The following is a 15,273-nucleotide window of genomic DNA, read 5'->3' as shown; positions in this document are numbered from 1 at the left end:
TGGGGAGAGTTATAGTTCATCTTGGCAACACATCACAATCCATTAAGAGTTTTCTGGAGCATTAAAAGAAGACAATTAGAAAGCAACAGAGCCCACTGCTTTTTACATGCCTAGTCCTGTTTATAGAATCCCTGTATTTCTCCCAGGTGTTTTGGGGCTTAGACAAGGAGATTTAGGCTCCATTTGAAGGGGAAGAATGACAAAAGAAATAACCATGCAGTGTTGTTGTTAAACTACAACTCCCAGCCCTAATCAGCCTTCCCAAAAGCTTTCTCTGAGGCTGTGCTTCATTTCTTGACACTAAAGTGTTCCCGACATAGGGAGAGATGCATTTGGGTCCAGTGCTGCCCTTGGCATAGGACTAGCACTTAGTTCCCCTTTGCTAATAACATATGTGCAGTACAGTCTTTGCATGCACTAATCACAGAAAAGAGATGTATTTATGTTCCATTAAGCCATGGGGTTAAGTTGCACATAGATGCAAAGGTTGCGACAAAGCTGCATAAACCATACCATAGAGATGCAGTAAATCTGTATTTGTAATGCGAATTAATTCCATTTATTATTGTGTATAGTATAAAAAATACAGAGCAATGATACGGTACCAGATTTATGCTAATGTATGCCCATTTATACATAGGAACCTTTTGAACATCTTTATTTACATTCTTTTCCCAATGCTACCTGCTGCAGTTAAGCACCTCTTTAATGCTGTAAAGAGCGACACCTAGTGTCAGACTCAGGCTGGCATTTTATAGCTTCTCTCCCCTGTCTGGAGATGACGTTATGGCAAGGTCATTCATGGTTCATGCATCTATTTGCCTCAGCATAAAAACAGGCATATTATCTCTGATGCAGCATTTCTTGACCGGTACCCAGAGAATTATAGCATTCCGAGTGGATACAAGAAAAGTCATTCTGCACATTTCTCTGTTTGAATTATATTTTAGCTTTGAGACATTGTCAGACGTGTTAAATGATTTCTAGCAATCCTTGTTATTCCTTATGTGGTACAATCTTGCCACCTAGTGGAAGTTTCAATTGTTCAATATTTAGAAAACTGTTAGCCAGGCAAAGCACAAAACACAACCTTCATTTAAATTGTGCACATTTTATTTTTCTTAAATAAAATGTATTTTTTTTTTACTTTAAGTTCTATCTATGTTATACTGGCATTATAGGGGATATAAACCTGCCCTAAAAGTGAATCTTAGACACCACACGCTCAATTACAGAGGCAAGAGGATTCTCTAGTGAGAACCATCACTACTAAGATGGGAAAATGCCTCTCTGTACACTGAAAAACTAGAATTTTGTCTCTTTTACTTGTGACTTCACCCACCACCTCTTGAGGTAAGCTCATGGCGAGGGCATATTGACTTAGGGAATTAGTGCAGCTACTTATGCCTATAAAGAAAAAAGAAAGTGTGCCAGAGAAGTGGCGAGTAACCCTCTCTCTTTTAATTGATGCACGCATTAACACTGTCCTGCTGATGTACTGATCAGGGGGAAAAGGGGGGGTGGGGAGAGCTGTGTGTATAGGGCAGCACCAGCTGGATATATGCAACCCTGGATAGATAGCAGCAATGTCTAGATCATGAAGTCGTTTACCTTTTTTTTGGCACTGACTCCAGAGGTGAAAAATAAAGTATCTAACAGATTAATGCTAAATTTTAGTGTGGGTCTAGGTACAGGTATGGGACCTGTTATCCAGAATGCTTAGTACCTGGGGTTTTCCAGATAACAGATCTTACGTAATTTGGATCTTCATACCTTAAAGGAACAGTTCAGTGTGAAAATAAAAACGGTGTAAATAGATGGGCTATGCAAAATAAAAAAATGTTTCTAATATAGCCAAAAATGTAATGTATAAAGGCTGGAATGACTGGATGTCTAACATAATAGCCAGAACACTACTTCCTGCTTTTCAGCTCTATAACTCTGAGTTAGTCAGCGACTTGAAGTGGGGCCACATGGTACATATCTGTTCAGTGAGTTTGCAATTGATCCTCAGCATTCAGCTCAGATTCAAAAGCAACAGATATGACCCATGTGGCCCTCCCTCAAGTCTCTGATTGGTTACTGCCTGGTAACCAGGGTAACCAGTCAGTATAAACCAAGAGAGCTGAAAAGCAGGAAGTAGTGTTCTGACTGACATGTTATACATCAAATCACTCCAGCCTTTATACATTACATTTTTGGCTAACTAACTATATTAGAAACATTTTTTATCTTGCACAGCCTATCTATTTACCCAGTTTTCATTTTTACACTGAACAATTCCTTTAACTCTAGAGACAAAAAGCAGGTATTTGATTGCGCCCAATGATATATATATATATATATATCAACAAAATAAAAAGACGCAATAAAAAAAAAAGTGCACAACAAACACATACAGCATTATATCCTTCCCCTCTCCTTCCAAAGGAATCTGAGCCATCCCACTGTGTAAGAGATACACATAGAATATATGGTTTATTATTCTTAATGTGGGATACAAAACAACCATAATGTAGTTTGCGACAAAAAAGAAAAAAAATTTGTTATGCAACAAAATATTTGAGACAAAAAAATTTCACAAATTTTTCAGTAGTTTCGCAAAATTTACCAGCGAAGAGAAACCGGTCAGATTCGCTCATCACTAGAGCCAATGTGCTGTGTAACCACTTGCTAATGTTACAGACATTTGACACAAACTGCATGTCTAAAACCAGTGTCGGACTGGCCCGGCGGGATACCGGGAAAATACCCGGTGGGCCCCGACCCTAGTGGGCCCCGCCGGGCCAGTCCCCCTCTCCCAAACAGTTTTTAAAAAAATATTAAAAAAATTTCGGCGCATAGCAGCGCCGTTTGCGCATGTGCGCCGTTTCCGTTTGCGCATGCGCGCCGTTTGCGCATGCGCGATGCGCCGCCTGGGCCCCGAGCAAGGATTCGCCTAACAAGTAGGTAGCGGGGGCCAGAGGGGGGCCCTGGACACCAGTCCCGGTGGGCCCCGGCCCCCCAGTCCGACCCTGTCTAAAATACAGACCTCTGCAGAATGTAGTAAGAAACTGTCAGAAAAACAATGTCCAGGTTCACAGCACCAGGGTTTGGGACAGGAAGATTTGAATAGTCCAATAATTTGGCTATTTCTTGCAGCTGGATTATGGGTATGGTTACCAGGGGACAAGTCATTGACATTATTTTTCACAATCCAAACACACTGCCTCCTGTGGCTCAAGCAGGAGCAGCAGAGTTCAGTCCATAGCAGGTCCCTGGGTCTAACAATCCTCTTCTAAAGCAGGGACTTCCTGTCACTTAATGGGTGAACCTATTGATCTGCAGGCCTAGCAAGCAAACCCCCCCAAAAAAAAGTCTGTGTGCCCCATAGATAAATCTTTATTTCACAAATAGGAAAGCCATATTCACTCTGGGGTGTCTAGTCTGACTGGCAACAAGGTAATATGGCACCAGAAATATTACCTGGGCCAGTTCAGTTGGTCCCTAGAGTGCTGTTTTGCAGTAACTGTGAATAGGGCATTCTTTATTCTTTAAAGGAAACCCAGCATCATAAAACTTGCCTATGTTGCAAGAGGATGAACCCCATAATTTGTTAAGACCTGGAATCCATGAGCCCCTCTACTGTATAGATGCTCCAAGGGTACTTAGCCCACTGGTGCATTTCTGCAGTTATGCAAAAGACGAGCCTAAACTTGACATTTCAATTTTAACCCTTTCTGTTGCATAGATTGTAAAATGTACAGTGTCTGGACTGGCCTGCTGGAAGGTAAGTAGTTAAAGGGGAACTGTCACGAAAATGAAAATATAATATAAGCTTCAGCATACTGAAATAACAAGTTTTCTAAATATAATAATTTAAAGATTCTGTACCGTTTCTGAAATAATCAAGTTTATATTCACTATCCCTCTCTCAGCATCTGTTTCTCTTTATTCTCTCTTCATACAGGAGTTGGGTTTCAGATATTCATTGACAGTTAGATCCAATATATCTTATAGAGGGCTCCTTCTGCCTAGAAGATGTATTAGAGCTCACAAAATGAAAGGCTCCAGAAATCATGTATTTCTACGTGCAGGATTTATACAAAAGGGGACTATTTTTGTTAGATTTTGTATGTACTGGAATCAGTTATTTGAGTGAGCTCTAATTCTTCTGCTAGGAAAGGAAGCCCCCCTATAAGATATATTGAATCTAACGGTCAATGAATATCTGACACCCAACTCCTGCAAGAAGAATGAAGAGAAACAGATGCTGAGATAGGGATTGTGATGGTAGACTTGATTATTTCAGAAACTATGCAGAATATTTAATTGATTGTATTTAAAAAGTTTCTTATTTCAGTATGATGAATTTTAAATATAAGTCAAAGTTTTACTGAAGATGAACATTTGTGAAAGGAGCTAAGAGAGAACTGTACAGAATGCAATAAAGCACAGGGTATAATTTTTTAAAGATTATTGTACCTCACTTTGAAGAATCATGACTGCATGATTAAAATGATGGTGCTCCAATGTGGCTGATGTTCCATAGAGCTGAGACAAAGCTGAGCCACTCCTGCAAATGAAAAGGCATGTCAGCATCTATTATTGCACTGCATTCATAGGGTATGTAATATGTCAGTGTCCATGAACTATATCTCTGCTATTCACTAAAACAGAGCTCAGTGACCTGCTTATACTCACACTATTAGTACAGAAAGTGTCTATTTCCTTCTGGACTTTTTGAAATGTCACTGCATTACACATGTAGAGAAGTGTACTTCCCCAGAATTAAATTCAAGTGGTTTTTAGAAATGTCAGTGTCTTACCCCAGCCACTCCATGGTATGCCCAGACCTCACCCTGTTACACTCTCTTACTCCACCCAAATCAATAGTACACATACAGACTTTTCCTACATTGGAGTTGTAGACGTCCTGCATCGAATGGGTCCAGCTCTTCTCTTGCTCTAGCTGCATTTCTTAGCTCTAGGTTATCAGTTGTGAGACTGACTTAGATAGGAAGTGCTTCATCAGTATGTGTATTTGATCCATTTAGTGTATTTGGCACTAAGCAATGCTTGGCTTTATTCCAAAGCATGGGACCTCAGTGCTCCCTGCAGTTTAGCTTGGAGAGTGAACATAGACTGTTAGTGATTCTGGCAGAAATTAAAAATTCAAATATAAAACTGAAAATCTGTGGTGAGGGGAGAACAAGCATGAGCTGTCACAAGAGATTTATGTGCCCTACCATTCCATTGCTAGATCCAGCCTTTAATGCTAAGATCAGTTTTCATCCACAAGAAATGAGTGCAAAAAAAATATCCCATTAATAAATCATAAGAGACTCCTGGGTGTGAACCCAGCAAATCTGCACTCTCCTGATATTTATCAGCTTGCTGTTGGGGAGCTGAGCACAAACACAGCAGCCTTGTGTTGAGCGGCATCTACTTATTTACTTAACCAGTCTCTGCTGCTTCTTCATATTTCCTTACATAATAATCAAATATTGAGTTATTGGGTCCTTACAAAACTGCCCTTGACTGATGTGAAAGATGTATATTCTCTGTAAGGCACTGTGGAATATATGGTTGCTATATAAATAAATGATACTAATAATACTGTAAATGCAGATGTAATTACTGGCAGTGCCCAAAAGGTGGAGTGCAGGAAACTCCAAGAAAACTGAGGGGGGGGGGGGGCCTGGTTGACAGGGGGTAAAAACTGTCACTGGGTTTGCTCCTACAGGAGCCTTCATAAGTAAGTGCAGGAGCCAGGAATGTCCACTTTGGCCTGATAATATGAAAAAGCAAGATATACTATAGATGTCAGCCTAGTGGGGAGGCTGCACCCTACTAGGACTAGACAGGTAGCTGTGCCAGTTTTTTTATGCAGTGATCATACTCGCATGTCTGAGGTTAATGGCATGTCTGCAAGGGTAGGATGGAGCACACAAACTGCAGGTCTGCTGCAAAAATGTTATTCTATCACATAACATGCTTTAGATCACATGAATCATTTTTCACTCTTTTTTTACTCTTTATACCCTACATATTTAGCCTTAATTAGTGACACTCTACCTCTGATTGTTTATTTTAATGCTTGTAAAAGTAACATAAAGACAATTATAAATTCATAAGAGGAGGAACTTACTTGGCTTGAAAGGCATTGTTGGTTCCCCGGTGATCAAGATCGTGACATAGGCAGCCCACAATCAAAGCCAGAATTTCAATATCTGATAGAACTTCTTGAAACCCAGCTGTCTGCGGACATGAAAAATGATAAAGCATTAGAAAGTTGTGTTAATATAGTCAATGTTTTCTCTGCTCCCAAACATAAAAAGGGTCAGTGACTAAAGATGCAAACCAATTTGTTAGGCACCCCCTATGCACTCCTCTTACGTAAAAAAAACAAAGGCAGCCCCTAGGAAAGGGGAATTGGTTGCATCCCACCGTTCTGAAAACTACCCTGGGCCAAGGTAAGAGGTAACTTATGAGAGACTAGTGGTAGTACCGAACAAATTGTCAACTGCCCCCCTTGTCCTTTAATCTTCCATATTGTAAATATCTCTGATTAGCAAGCCCCTAGCTCTCCAAGGTAGACAGATTTAAGATACAAAATGATTCTCCAGTGAAAATGAACCTGCCACAAATGTTATACGTTACAACAGAGGTGTAACTTGTATACAGTAGACAGGTGGGTAGGGTTGCCACCTGACCTGAAACAAAAGGGAGCCCAAAAAAATTTTCTCGGGGGATCAGCAGCATCAAAATATGCCACTGCTTTAAAGAGACATACATTTATTATAGCAGTGTTGCTCCAGCCAAAAAGTCTAAACTACAACTCCAAGCATTCTTCATCATTATTAATCAACTGCAAGCCACCAACAATAGAGAAGGATTCTTAAAGCACAATTGCACAATTTCCAAGTCCCCTAGGGCCAGTGGTCCAAATGACACAATAGAATACTTTATTGAGATTCCTGACTGCTACGTTTACACTTGGCTCTCAGGTTTTGCATGATCATGAATGAAGCCAATGAGCAATGTTTTCTACCTGGAAAGGCACAGATATATTAAACAAAATGAGCAAAGGTTATTGACGGCATGTGATAAAGAACGGGTATATGTTATTTGATATATCCTTGATTATATTATTATAAGAGCAAACTGTGCATGTTACGCAATCCAACCATAAAGGCTTTAGGTACTTACAGTTAACATGGCAAACATGAGCTGGCACACATTAAAGGCATGTCGCCAATTGTGATACAGGACCATGCGGTAATTTTTCCTTATTGTTAGCAGCCACCTGCATAATGTCTGCAATGAAAACAAAATATCACTTAGATTAGTATGTATTATGGCAGCACTGTACAGCTGATAAAGGATGAGTGTGATATTTACCTCATAATCAATTTTAAACTTTTGTACCATCCCCAGCTCCATAAACATCCTCAGGGCAGCTGAAATCATGGCATCGACATCAAGGGAGAAGTCATCAAAATGAATGTCAGCGATGGCAAGTTCTGACACCAAAGGGATGTTGGCTGCCTTAAATGACAGAGAACACAGTTACAGAATGAGCACGGGGACACAGTGTCCAAATCTCCCATCTGAACCATTATTATTTTTATACATTAGATTTATGTAAGGTCACTTGAGAAAGACCAACTGCAGGAATGCTTTTTGCACCAAACTGAGTGGGTGTGTATCCTGCCTCGTCAGGGCACAGTCGGCTCTCTGATTTCTGCTCGTACTACTGCCAAGGATTAGGCCAAACATCGATAGGCCTCATATCTGATGTTAAAATATTAGTAGGCTAACATTGCACAATGACATTATGTTGTGCCAATCTTGGCCAATAGATGGCAATATAATAAAGGACACACAACAGAACCCAGCATACACTTTATCACATTAAAGGCACCCAAACATCGGCCGTTGTTAGTGCTGAATCGTCAACAGGTACATTCTATTGTTTCTACCTGTATATTTATCTGTATATCTGACGATTCAGCTCTACACGTGTGTTGAAACAAACAATATTTCTTGGAAAGATCTTTTCCAAGAAAGATTGTTATTGTTACGTCTATGGCCACCTTTAAACACAGGTGTTTCTTATGTGTTCAGAGTTGCGTTTTATTTTTTCGGCAACAAACCAGCCATAGACCCCATTGTATTTTGCACTGAAAAAGTAACCAACAATACATTCTATGCATTTGCAAATTTTCCTGTGGTTTTGCCTTTTTTTCGGTAAAGTGTAACAGAAAAGATTCAATAGTGTGTTTGTCTATTTAGCGGCACACTGTACATTGTGAAAATGCATTTAGAAACAAAGAAGGAACAATTCAATAGAAGTTGCAAGAATTGCAGTGGAGTGGGGGGCTAAGAATGTCCATTCCCCCACCGATGGAGCCCGCAGGAGATGCGTTTTGGTTAAAGGCAAGATTTAGCTGAGGACATAGTTTACAGGTGTGAATGCTTGGGGTGCAGGACACAATGATGTTGCAAACCAGCAAACAATGCAAGAAATAGCAGGACGGTTGCTGTGTTGGCACAATTTTTTTCTAAAAAAATGTGTTTAATCAAAACTGATCACCTCCTGAATTGCAATGTTTTTATTTAAAAAGTAATTTGTATGTAAAAAATAAAATATTGCTATTTGTTCTTACACAAAGTGGGTATGTTTTATAGATAAACACACAATGATAAAGCTCTGAGTATATGTCGAAGGGCCAACCAGCTCACACTGTACAACTGTTACAAGTAGAGAACGGGAAGAGTGCCATAATAATTCATTTCTCCCCGGCCTTTGACTGATGCTTTTTTTTCCTGCATTGGGTTATTTTCAGCTTGACTGTTTGTAGCATTCTTGGACCCTACAACAATGATGTGTTTGGCTCCAGTCTTGCAATGAAAAGCGCAGGTCCTAATACATTTTTAGCATGTGCTAAAGATAGGTTATACCCTCCTCCCCAAACATGGAAGCCATGTCATTCCTTCAAATCATCTGAACAACCCCTCTACCAGCAACCAATGGCCCTGACAGTGGGACAAGGTGCAGAGTGGAAAAACATGGCAGTGTGCTCTTGTTTTTTGCACTTTATACCCCGTATTTATGCAGACAAGAATTCTTCACTTGTATTCTAACCACCCCAAATCTCAGGTAATAACTTTATTCTCAATACAATAACTCGACGTAGAATAGGATGGAGCACACAGTAGGCAGACTCTGCTGCAAAATTATATTCGGATCACAACATGTTTCGGATCAGCATGGATCTTTTTTCAGTCTGCCTACTGTGTGCTCCATCCATTTCTATGTCGAGTTATTATATGTTGGTCTACTGGTGTGGCCTGTCTGGAAAGTGAGGACTATACACAGGTGGAAGCGTAACCAACAGCAACCAATCAGCAGGTAGAATTTACTGGTCACATGTTTAAAAGCAAACATTTTATTGGTTGCTATGGGTTACTGCTCCTGGGCAAACTTAGCACCTTGTATTACATATGGGGGTATATCTCCAAAGAAGACCAATAACAAGACTGAAGAATGAACCCCCCAGAATGCTCTTTAGACACTCCTTGGATTTAACTGCTGTAGAGTGGGAAGGGTCATTTGAAGTTGTAAAACCACAGGTTTGACATCAGCTCAGATTCTCTATGGAAGAGGGGTGAAGATTAACAGTGCTCATGTAGGTTCACCAAAAATATTGTGAGCTGCATCCAATTGTAATGTACACCCTTCCATCTCCGTATGCACAAAGAATTTTAAAAGTGCACTAAAAGATTATTTGGTAGAAACCATATGGCAGAGCTATCAAAGAAACTTGTAAGCTTTAAATATTACAAGTGGTAACAGGGCTAAAACTATGCTAATATTACACCCAGTTTAGTCTATGTGAACTAAAGGTTCTGAAAGCTAAAATTCATAATTTGAAAATATTTAATTTACAGACTGAAAGAGGGCAAGTAGCTTGTTTCTGCCAAATGCTGTGTGTATAGCAGGAGGCTCGGCAGTTCTTTTTGTTTTTAAGAAGATTTTTCCTTTATTTATTCCAGACTTGTAAATCCCAGAAACTTTATGCAGCAATATACCCGTAAAATTCTCAGCAGCTTGTTAGTTTCCAGCTAAATCTTCAAATAAAATCAAACTCAAGGTTACCTGGTTTGCACAGCTGTAAAGTTATATTTTACATTAGAAAAAAAAACTTTTAGAGCTGTTACAATAGAATAGTTCTTTTCTCTTCGCTACAGTCACCTGGGCCATAATTGCCATTGTAAGTGCTGTACCAAAAGGCATCATTAGGCAGCATAAAATCAATTTTTCTGTAGACGGGAACTTGCCTTTGTCTTGCTGTGCTAATAAGTCTCTCTGTGGTTTCTTGCTCTCATCAAGTTCATCCTGTCCTGCCAGCCAGACAGAGTTACTGGATCTTCCTACATACCTTACATACAGCTGACTGCACCAGGGCACATTTATTAATATGGTAATGTGAACACCCAAGTATGTTCAGGAAAGCAGGTTCAATTCCTTATCTCTTTAACTGAGCTTTTCACTATTCTTTTGAAATACACATTGTTATTTTTGATAAAGAAGAATGCCATGGGACACATTTACAATTATTTGGCACAACTCTAGGCAATTTCATGGGTGTACTAATGTTCTACATTCACTCAGTTATACTGTTTAAAGTTTGCCTGTTGTATCTTCTTTGATGCATAAGGTGCAAGGAAGCTATATACCATACAGCTGCCATGTATAGGAGGTAAGTACAGTACCACCTTGGTATGCTGTATCTATAGGCATTCCTGTGTGTTAAAACATACCCATTTAACATGGAACACTTGTGGTTCTCCTAATAGAAGAGAAGAGGGTAGAAAGTATTAAAAGGTTGGTTCACCTTTAAGTTAACTTTTAGTTTGGGTTACACAATGGCCAGTTCAAAGTTTAAAATAGTTTTTTTAATTATTTGCCCTCTTTTTCTTCTCTTTCAAGCTTTCAAATGGGGGTCACTGGCCTCATCTTAAAAGCAAATGCTTTGTAAGGCATAGGGGCAGATTTTTCAAAGGTCGAACTTTGAATTTAAAAAACTTCTAAATTCGAATTTAAAAAGTCCAACCGAAATGTATTAAAAAAGTTTTTTGAATCGTACAAATCGAAGTAATAGCGCATTCAAATTGTACGATTCAAAGTTTTCCAAAAAAAAAATTAGATTTTTCAAAGTCCACCAATTGACTCCAAATTGGTTCTAGGAGCAATGCTAAAACAGCAATTTGGCAGGATGTAGTCGAAGTTTTTTCAAATTAAAATTTAATTTGGACTATTCCCTAGTCGAAGCAAACAAAAATTAGCTTGAAATTTGAATTTTTTTGATTCAAATTTTCACTTTGTCCTTTGAAAAATCTGCCCCATACTGTATAGAAGCCCATTTATCAAAGGTCGAATTTTTAGTTCGAGTTTTTTTTTTTATTAATTTGAATATACTTACAATTCGAATGGGAGGTTATTTAAGAAAAAATTAGAATGGCTGATATTCGATCTAATGGTTTCCATCCGAAAATCGGAGTCGTATTAGATTAGTATTCGATTCGTACAAGTTGAGTTTTTCTCTCGAAAAAAAACTCTAATGCCAGGAAGGCTAATAACAAATGGCTCAACAGATCTCTGTAATTGATTTGTACGTGAACTCGGCAGGTTTTAGGTTGCAAATATTTGAATTAGGACTGTTTCCATGGTCGAGGTGTGATAAATCTCACATCAAAATTTACATTCAAGGAGGATTAAAATTCGAATGTGTGAATTTTGAAACTCAAAAATCCTTTTTATTATTCATCTTTCTATCCAGGTCTCTCCCAATTCATATTCCAGTCTCTTATTTAAATCAGTGCATGGTTGCTAGGGTAATTTGGGCCCCGCAACCAGATTGCTGAAACTGGAAAACTCGAATAAAAAGGTAAATAACCCAAAAACCACAGTGATATTGGCTCAGGATATCACTCTCTACATCATAACACAAGTTAACTCAGATGTGAACAACCCCTTTAGGGTAGGACTACACTGACGTTTTTGGTGCGATCCGACAAAATACCGTCTTCAAATCACATTCGACGGAAATAAGGTAAGTGAATGCATTGTCGGATGAAGTCGGATCATTGTTGGATGCAGACGTTGCACACTACGTCTGCATCCGACAGTCGGATCGCGTCAGATCAATTCTGCAACTTCATCCGACATTACTATCTCTTACCTTATTTCCGTTGCATGTGATTTGACGCTGGCGTTTTGTAGCAGCGTGTCGGATCGCACCGAAAATGTCCGTTTAGTCCTAACCTAAAGAGCACTTTTTTGGTTCAATAAACCCTACTCACCTGGGATTCCTAAACTTTTCTCTCAGCCTGCAAGTCAGTAATGGTGAGATTTGGGGAGATAGCTGTCCTGGTTTCTTGTGGAACTACAGCAAGGTGACTAATAAATCATTTGTTTTTTATAAATAAATAATAATAAATAATATATAAATATAATATAAATATAATATAAATAATAATAAATAATTAATAAATAATGGGGAAGAGGTCCTTTTCAAATGCTGCTGTACCCCAAAGTGGTGCAACCATTTATAGCGTATTGAAGTTTTTATTGATGTAGGCTACAATGAATACTACTGACTACTGCTCTTTTGTTTATTGTTTATCTTGCAGTTTTTACAAAAACTGTCATACTGGGCTATCCCTCATTAACTAAAGCTTGCACCCTTTGTGTTTTCCATAGACAGTTTTAATTTCATTCCATATTCAGTCATTAAGGTACCGCAATGCTGGATCCAGGAGTGTCTCCTAGCAACGGGGACAGATGTAAGCAACTTAAATTTAAAGAAGAGCACAATAATAGGAGAAGCATGCAAACATTTAAAATACCATAAAGCCTTTGAAAAACTGTGCATTTTTACAGCTGGTGGGAGGTAGCTGAACACAGCAATTCAAACCAAGGATTTATACAACATCTATTCAAATACTGCGGCAACTTTGGAAAAAGAAATCTATTCATTCCTGAGTGCTATATAGAGCTTGTGTATCTCTGCAGTATCTTTAAAGTGGTAATTGCATTTATTTTTTACTATAATATTACAATTTCTGTAAAAATCGTAGTGGAATTTTAACTGACGTCTGGTTGCTAGGGCTTAATTACTCCAGCAACCAGGCAGCAGTTTTGAAATTAAAATGAAAGTTTAAGAGCAGAGGGCCTGGAAACAAAAATAAACAACAAGAGGAGCTTTAAAATTGAAGGCATCCATTTTTTTCAGTTGCTGAGGTCAGTGATCAGGATAACCAGATTTTGAGTTGCAGTATGGATAGAATAATAAAGCTTATTACACCAGTGTACAGATGCAACTTGCACCCAATACATGTGCAATTGCGCTCATTTTGAAGCACTGGATACAACTGCAGAGGCCTCATCTAAACATAAATGATGGGAAAATCAATGTACGATGGGGAAAAAAAACCACTGTGATTTGCTTCCAAAATTGCACTCTTCTCTCGTGTTTTTTTAAATTACCCCTAGTGACTAATATGTACGACTAGTGACACAAGTACAAATCTGTTCCAACTGGGCAGGTACCATATGACTTCACCCTCAGTCCAGTGCCAGGCCAAAGTCCCCACTCCCCACTCCGCTCTTCAACCCTCTCTCCTGCTCCACCCCCAGTACAACAAACATCCCCGATTTTCCTAATACCTGCTGCACAGCTGTGAGTATACGTCTAGCAGATCATTTCTAAAGGAATCTCATCATTACGTGTGCTTTGTTGCATTTTCTTTACTATTTCAAGCCCTACTGTAGGCTCCTTTAATATCAACTATTTCAAGACCTACTGTAAGTCAGTAAAATTATAGGTAAAAATTACAAGTCTTCCTGTAGCTTTTCATCTATAGCACTTCCTAATACAACCCTGTGTGACAAGGTTTCATACGCACACAATAGGTAATAATACTATGGAACTGCAAAATGTTACCTTTGCCTGCAGCTGGCGACACGTTTACCAATGTGTTGTGACGGAGAAAAGGTTCCTTGTAACAGAGGGGATATATTTAGCAGTTTTACAGGAAAATCAACTGTTAAACCATGAATGTATTTATGCGAATGCCACTGCCTACTAAAGCTGCTTCATGCTATAAACAATGAAGTAAAACTTGTTCTTTCTAACTTTCAGATTATTTAATAATGATTCACTAAGGTTCCACTGTGCATTTAACAGATCATTTAACATTTACTATGATGTTCTCCCTGTCCTGTACCCCATGGCCCAGATTTATTTGCACAGAATGCACAAACCAGATGTGACTGAGAAAATAGATAATATGGGGGGTATTTATTAAAGTGTTCATTTTCATTTGTCAAGTGCATTTTTATGGTTATATTGCATATTTACTTTAAATTGTAGTTACACCACTGCAACATGTGCTGACATTTTGCGTTCATAAATTTACCAGTGTATTTTGACAACACAACTGTAGGTGGGGAAAATCCACTGAATATTTTATGTGCCCTTGTTCCACTCCCTTGGCTGAAGGTTTGGGGCTTGGTACCCAAAACCAATATTTACACTGAAGAACTTTATGGATTTATAGAGGGTCTTTATTTTGGATGCATAAAATTAACCTATGCCGTGAGAGAGATGTGTTCCTATTGACCCAGGGTTGTTATGGGTAATCCTTGTTATATAAAGGGAGCAGTCATGTTCTTTCTGTTTGAACTCCATTCTGTGGAGATGGTGGATGGTGCTGGAGAACGTGAAGCAAGAGTCCTCAGTGAAGTAAAAGCCATAGCTGTATGTTGTATATGGTATACCTTAGTGGATTTTGAGGGCTTTTAATGAATGATAGGACAGCAACTGTTAAATAATGCTCTTAGATTAGATAGGGTAGCAGGAATTAACATTTCAATGCTCCATTGCAGTGGGACAGTATGGGCTTAGTTTCCAAGGGGACACCAACCAGTATGGACTTCAGTGTTTACAGACCCAGAGTAGAGTATAGTTCTTTAGTAGACACTACTGAATATCTGATATCCTGGGGCTGACAACTATAGTGAAATTAACCTATGGAAGGAACTGTGATACTTTAATGTGAATAAGATATGTATTGTGGGCAGGTTGTGTTCCTATTGGCCAAGAAGTGTTATCAGTAATTAATGTTATAAAAAAGGGAGGAGAAGCCATATTCTTCCTCTTTGGACACCACTCTAGAGAAGGGGAGGATGGTGCTGGAGAGCCTGAGGCAAGATGTCTCAGT

The 15,273-nt window shown here is 38.9% G+C and overlaps 1 protein-coding gene across 1 annotated transcript in view; it reads right to left on the bottom strand.

Annotated features, from left to right (window-relative positions):
- Positions 1-15,273, bottom strand: part of pde11a.L (phosphodiesterase 11A L homeolog) — a 217,881-nt gene that overhangs the window by 40,864 nt on the left and 161,744 nt on the right. Inside the window, exons 11-14 of the mRNA XM_041576061.1 lie at positions 7,384-7,530; positions 7,192-7,299; positions 6,131-6,240; positions 4,465-4,555 (exon numbers count right to left, since the gene is read on the bottom strand). Coding sequence (XP_041431995.1) covers positions 4,465-4,555; positions 6,131-6,240; positions 7,192-7,299; positions 7,384-7,530 — 456 coding nt within the window. The remainder of the gene's footprint in view (positions 1-4,464; positions 4,556-6,130; positions 6,241-7,191; positions 7,300-7,383; positions 7,531-15,273) is intronic.

The sequence above is a fragment of the Xenopus laevis genome, chromosome 9_10L (assembly GCF_017654675.1).
Source record: "Xenopus laevis strain J_2021 chromosome 9_10L, Xenopus_laevis_v10.1, whole genome shotgun sequence".
Classification (NCBI taxonomy): Eukaryota; Metazoa; Chordata; class Amphibia; order Anura; family Pipidae; genus Xenopus; species Xenopus laevis.
This window is presented reverse-complemented; position numbering and strand designations above follow the sequence as displayed.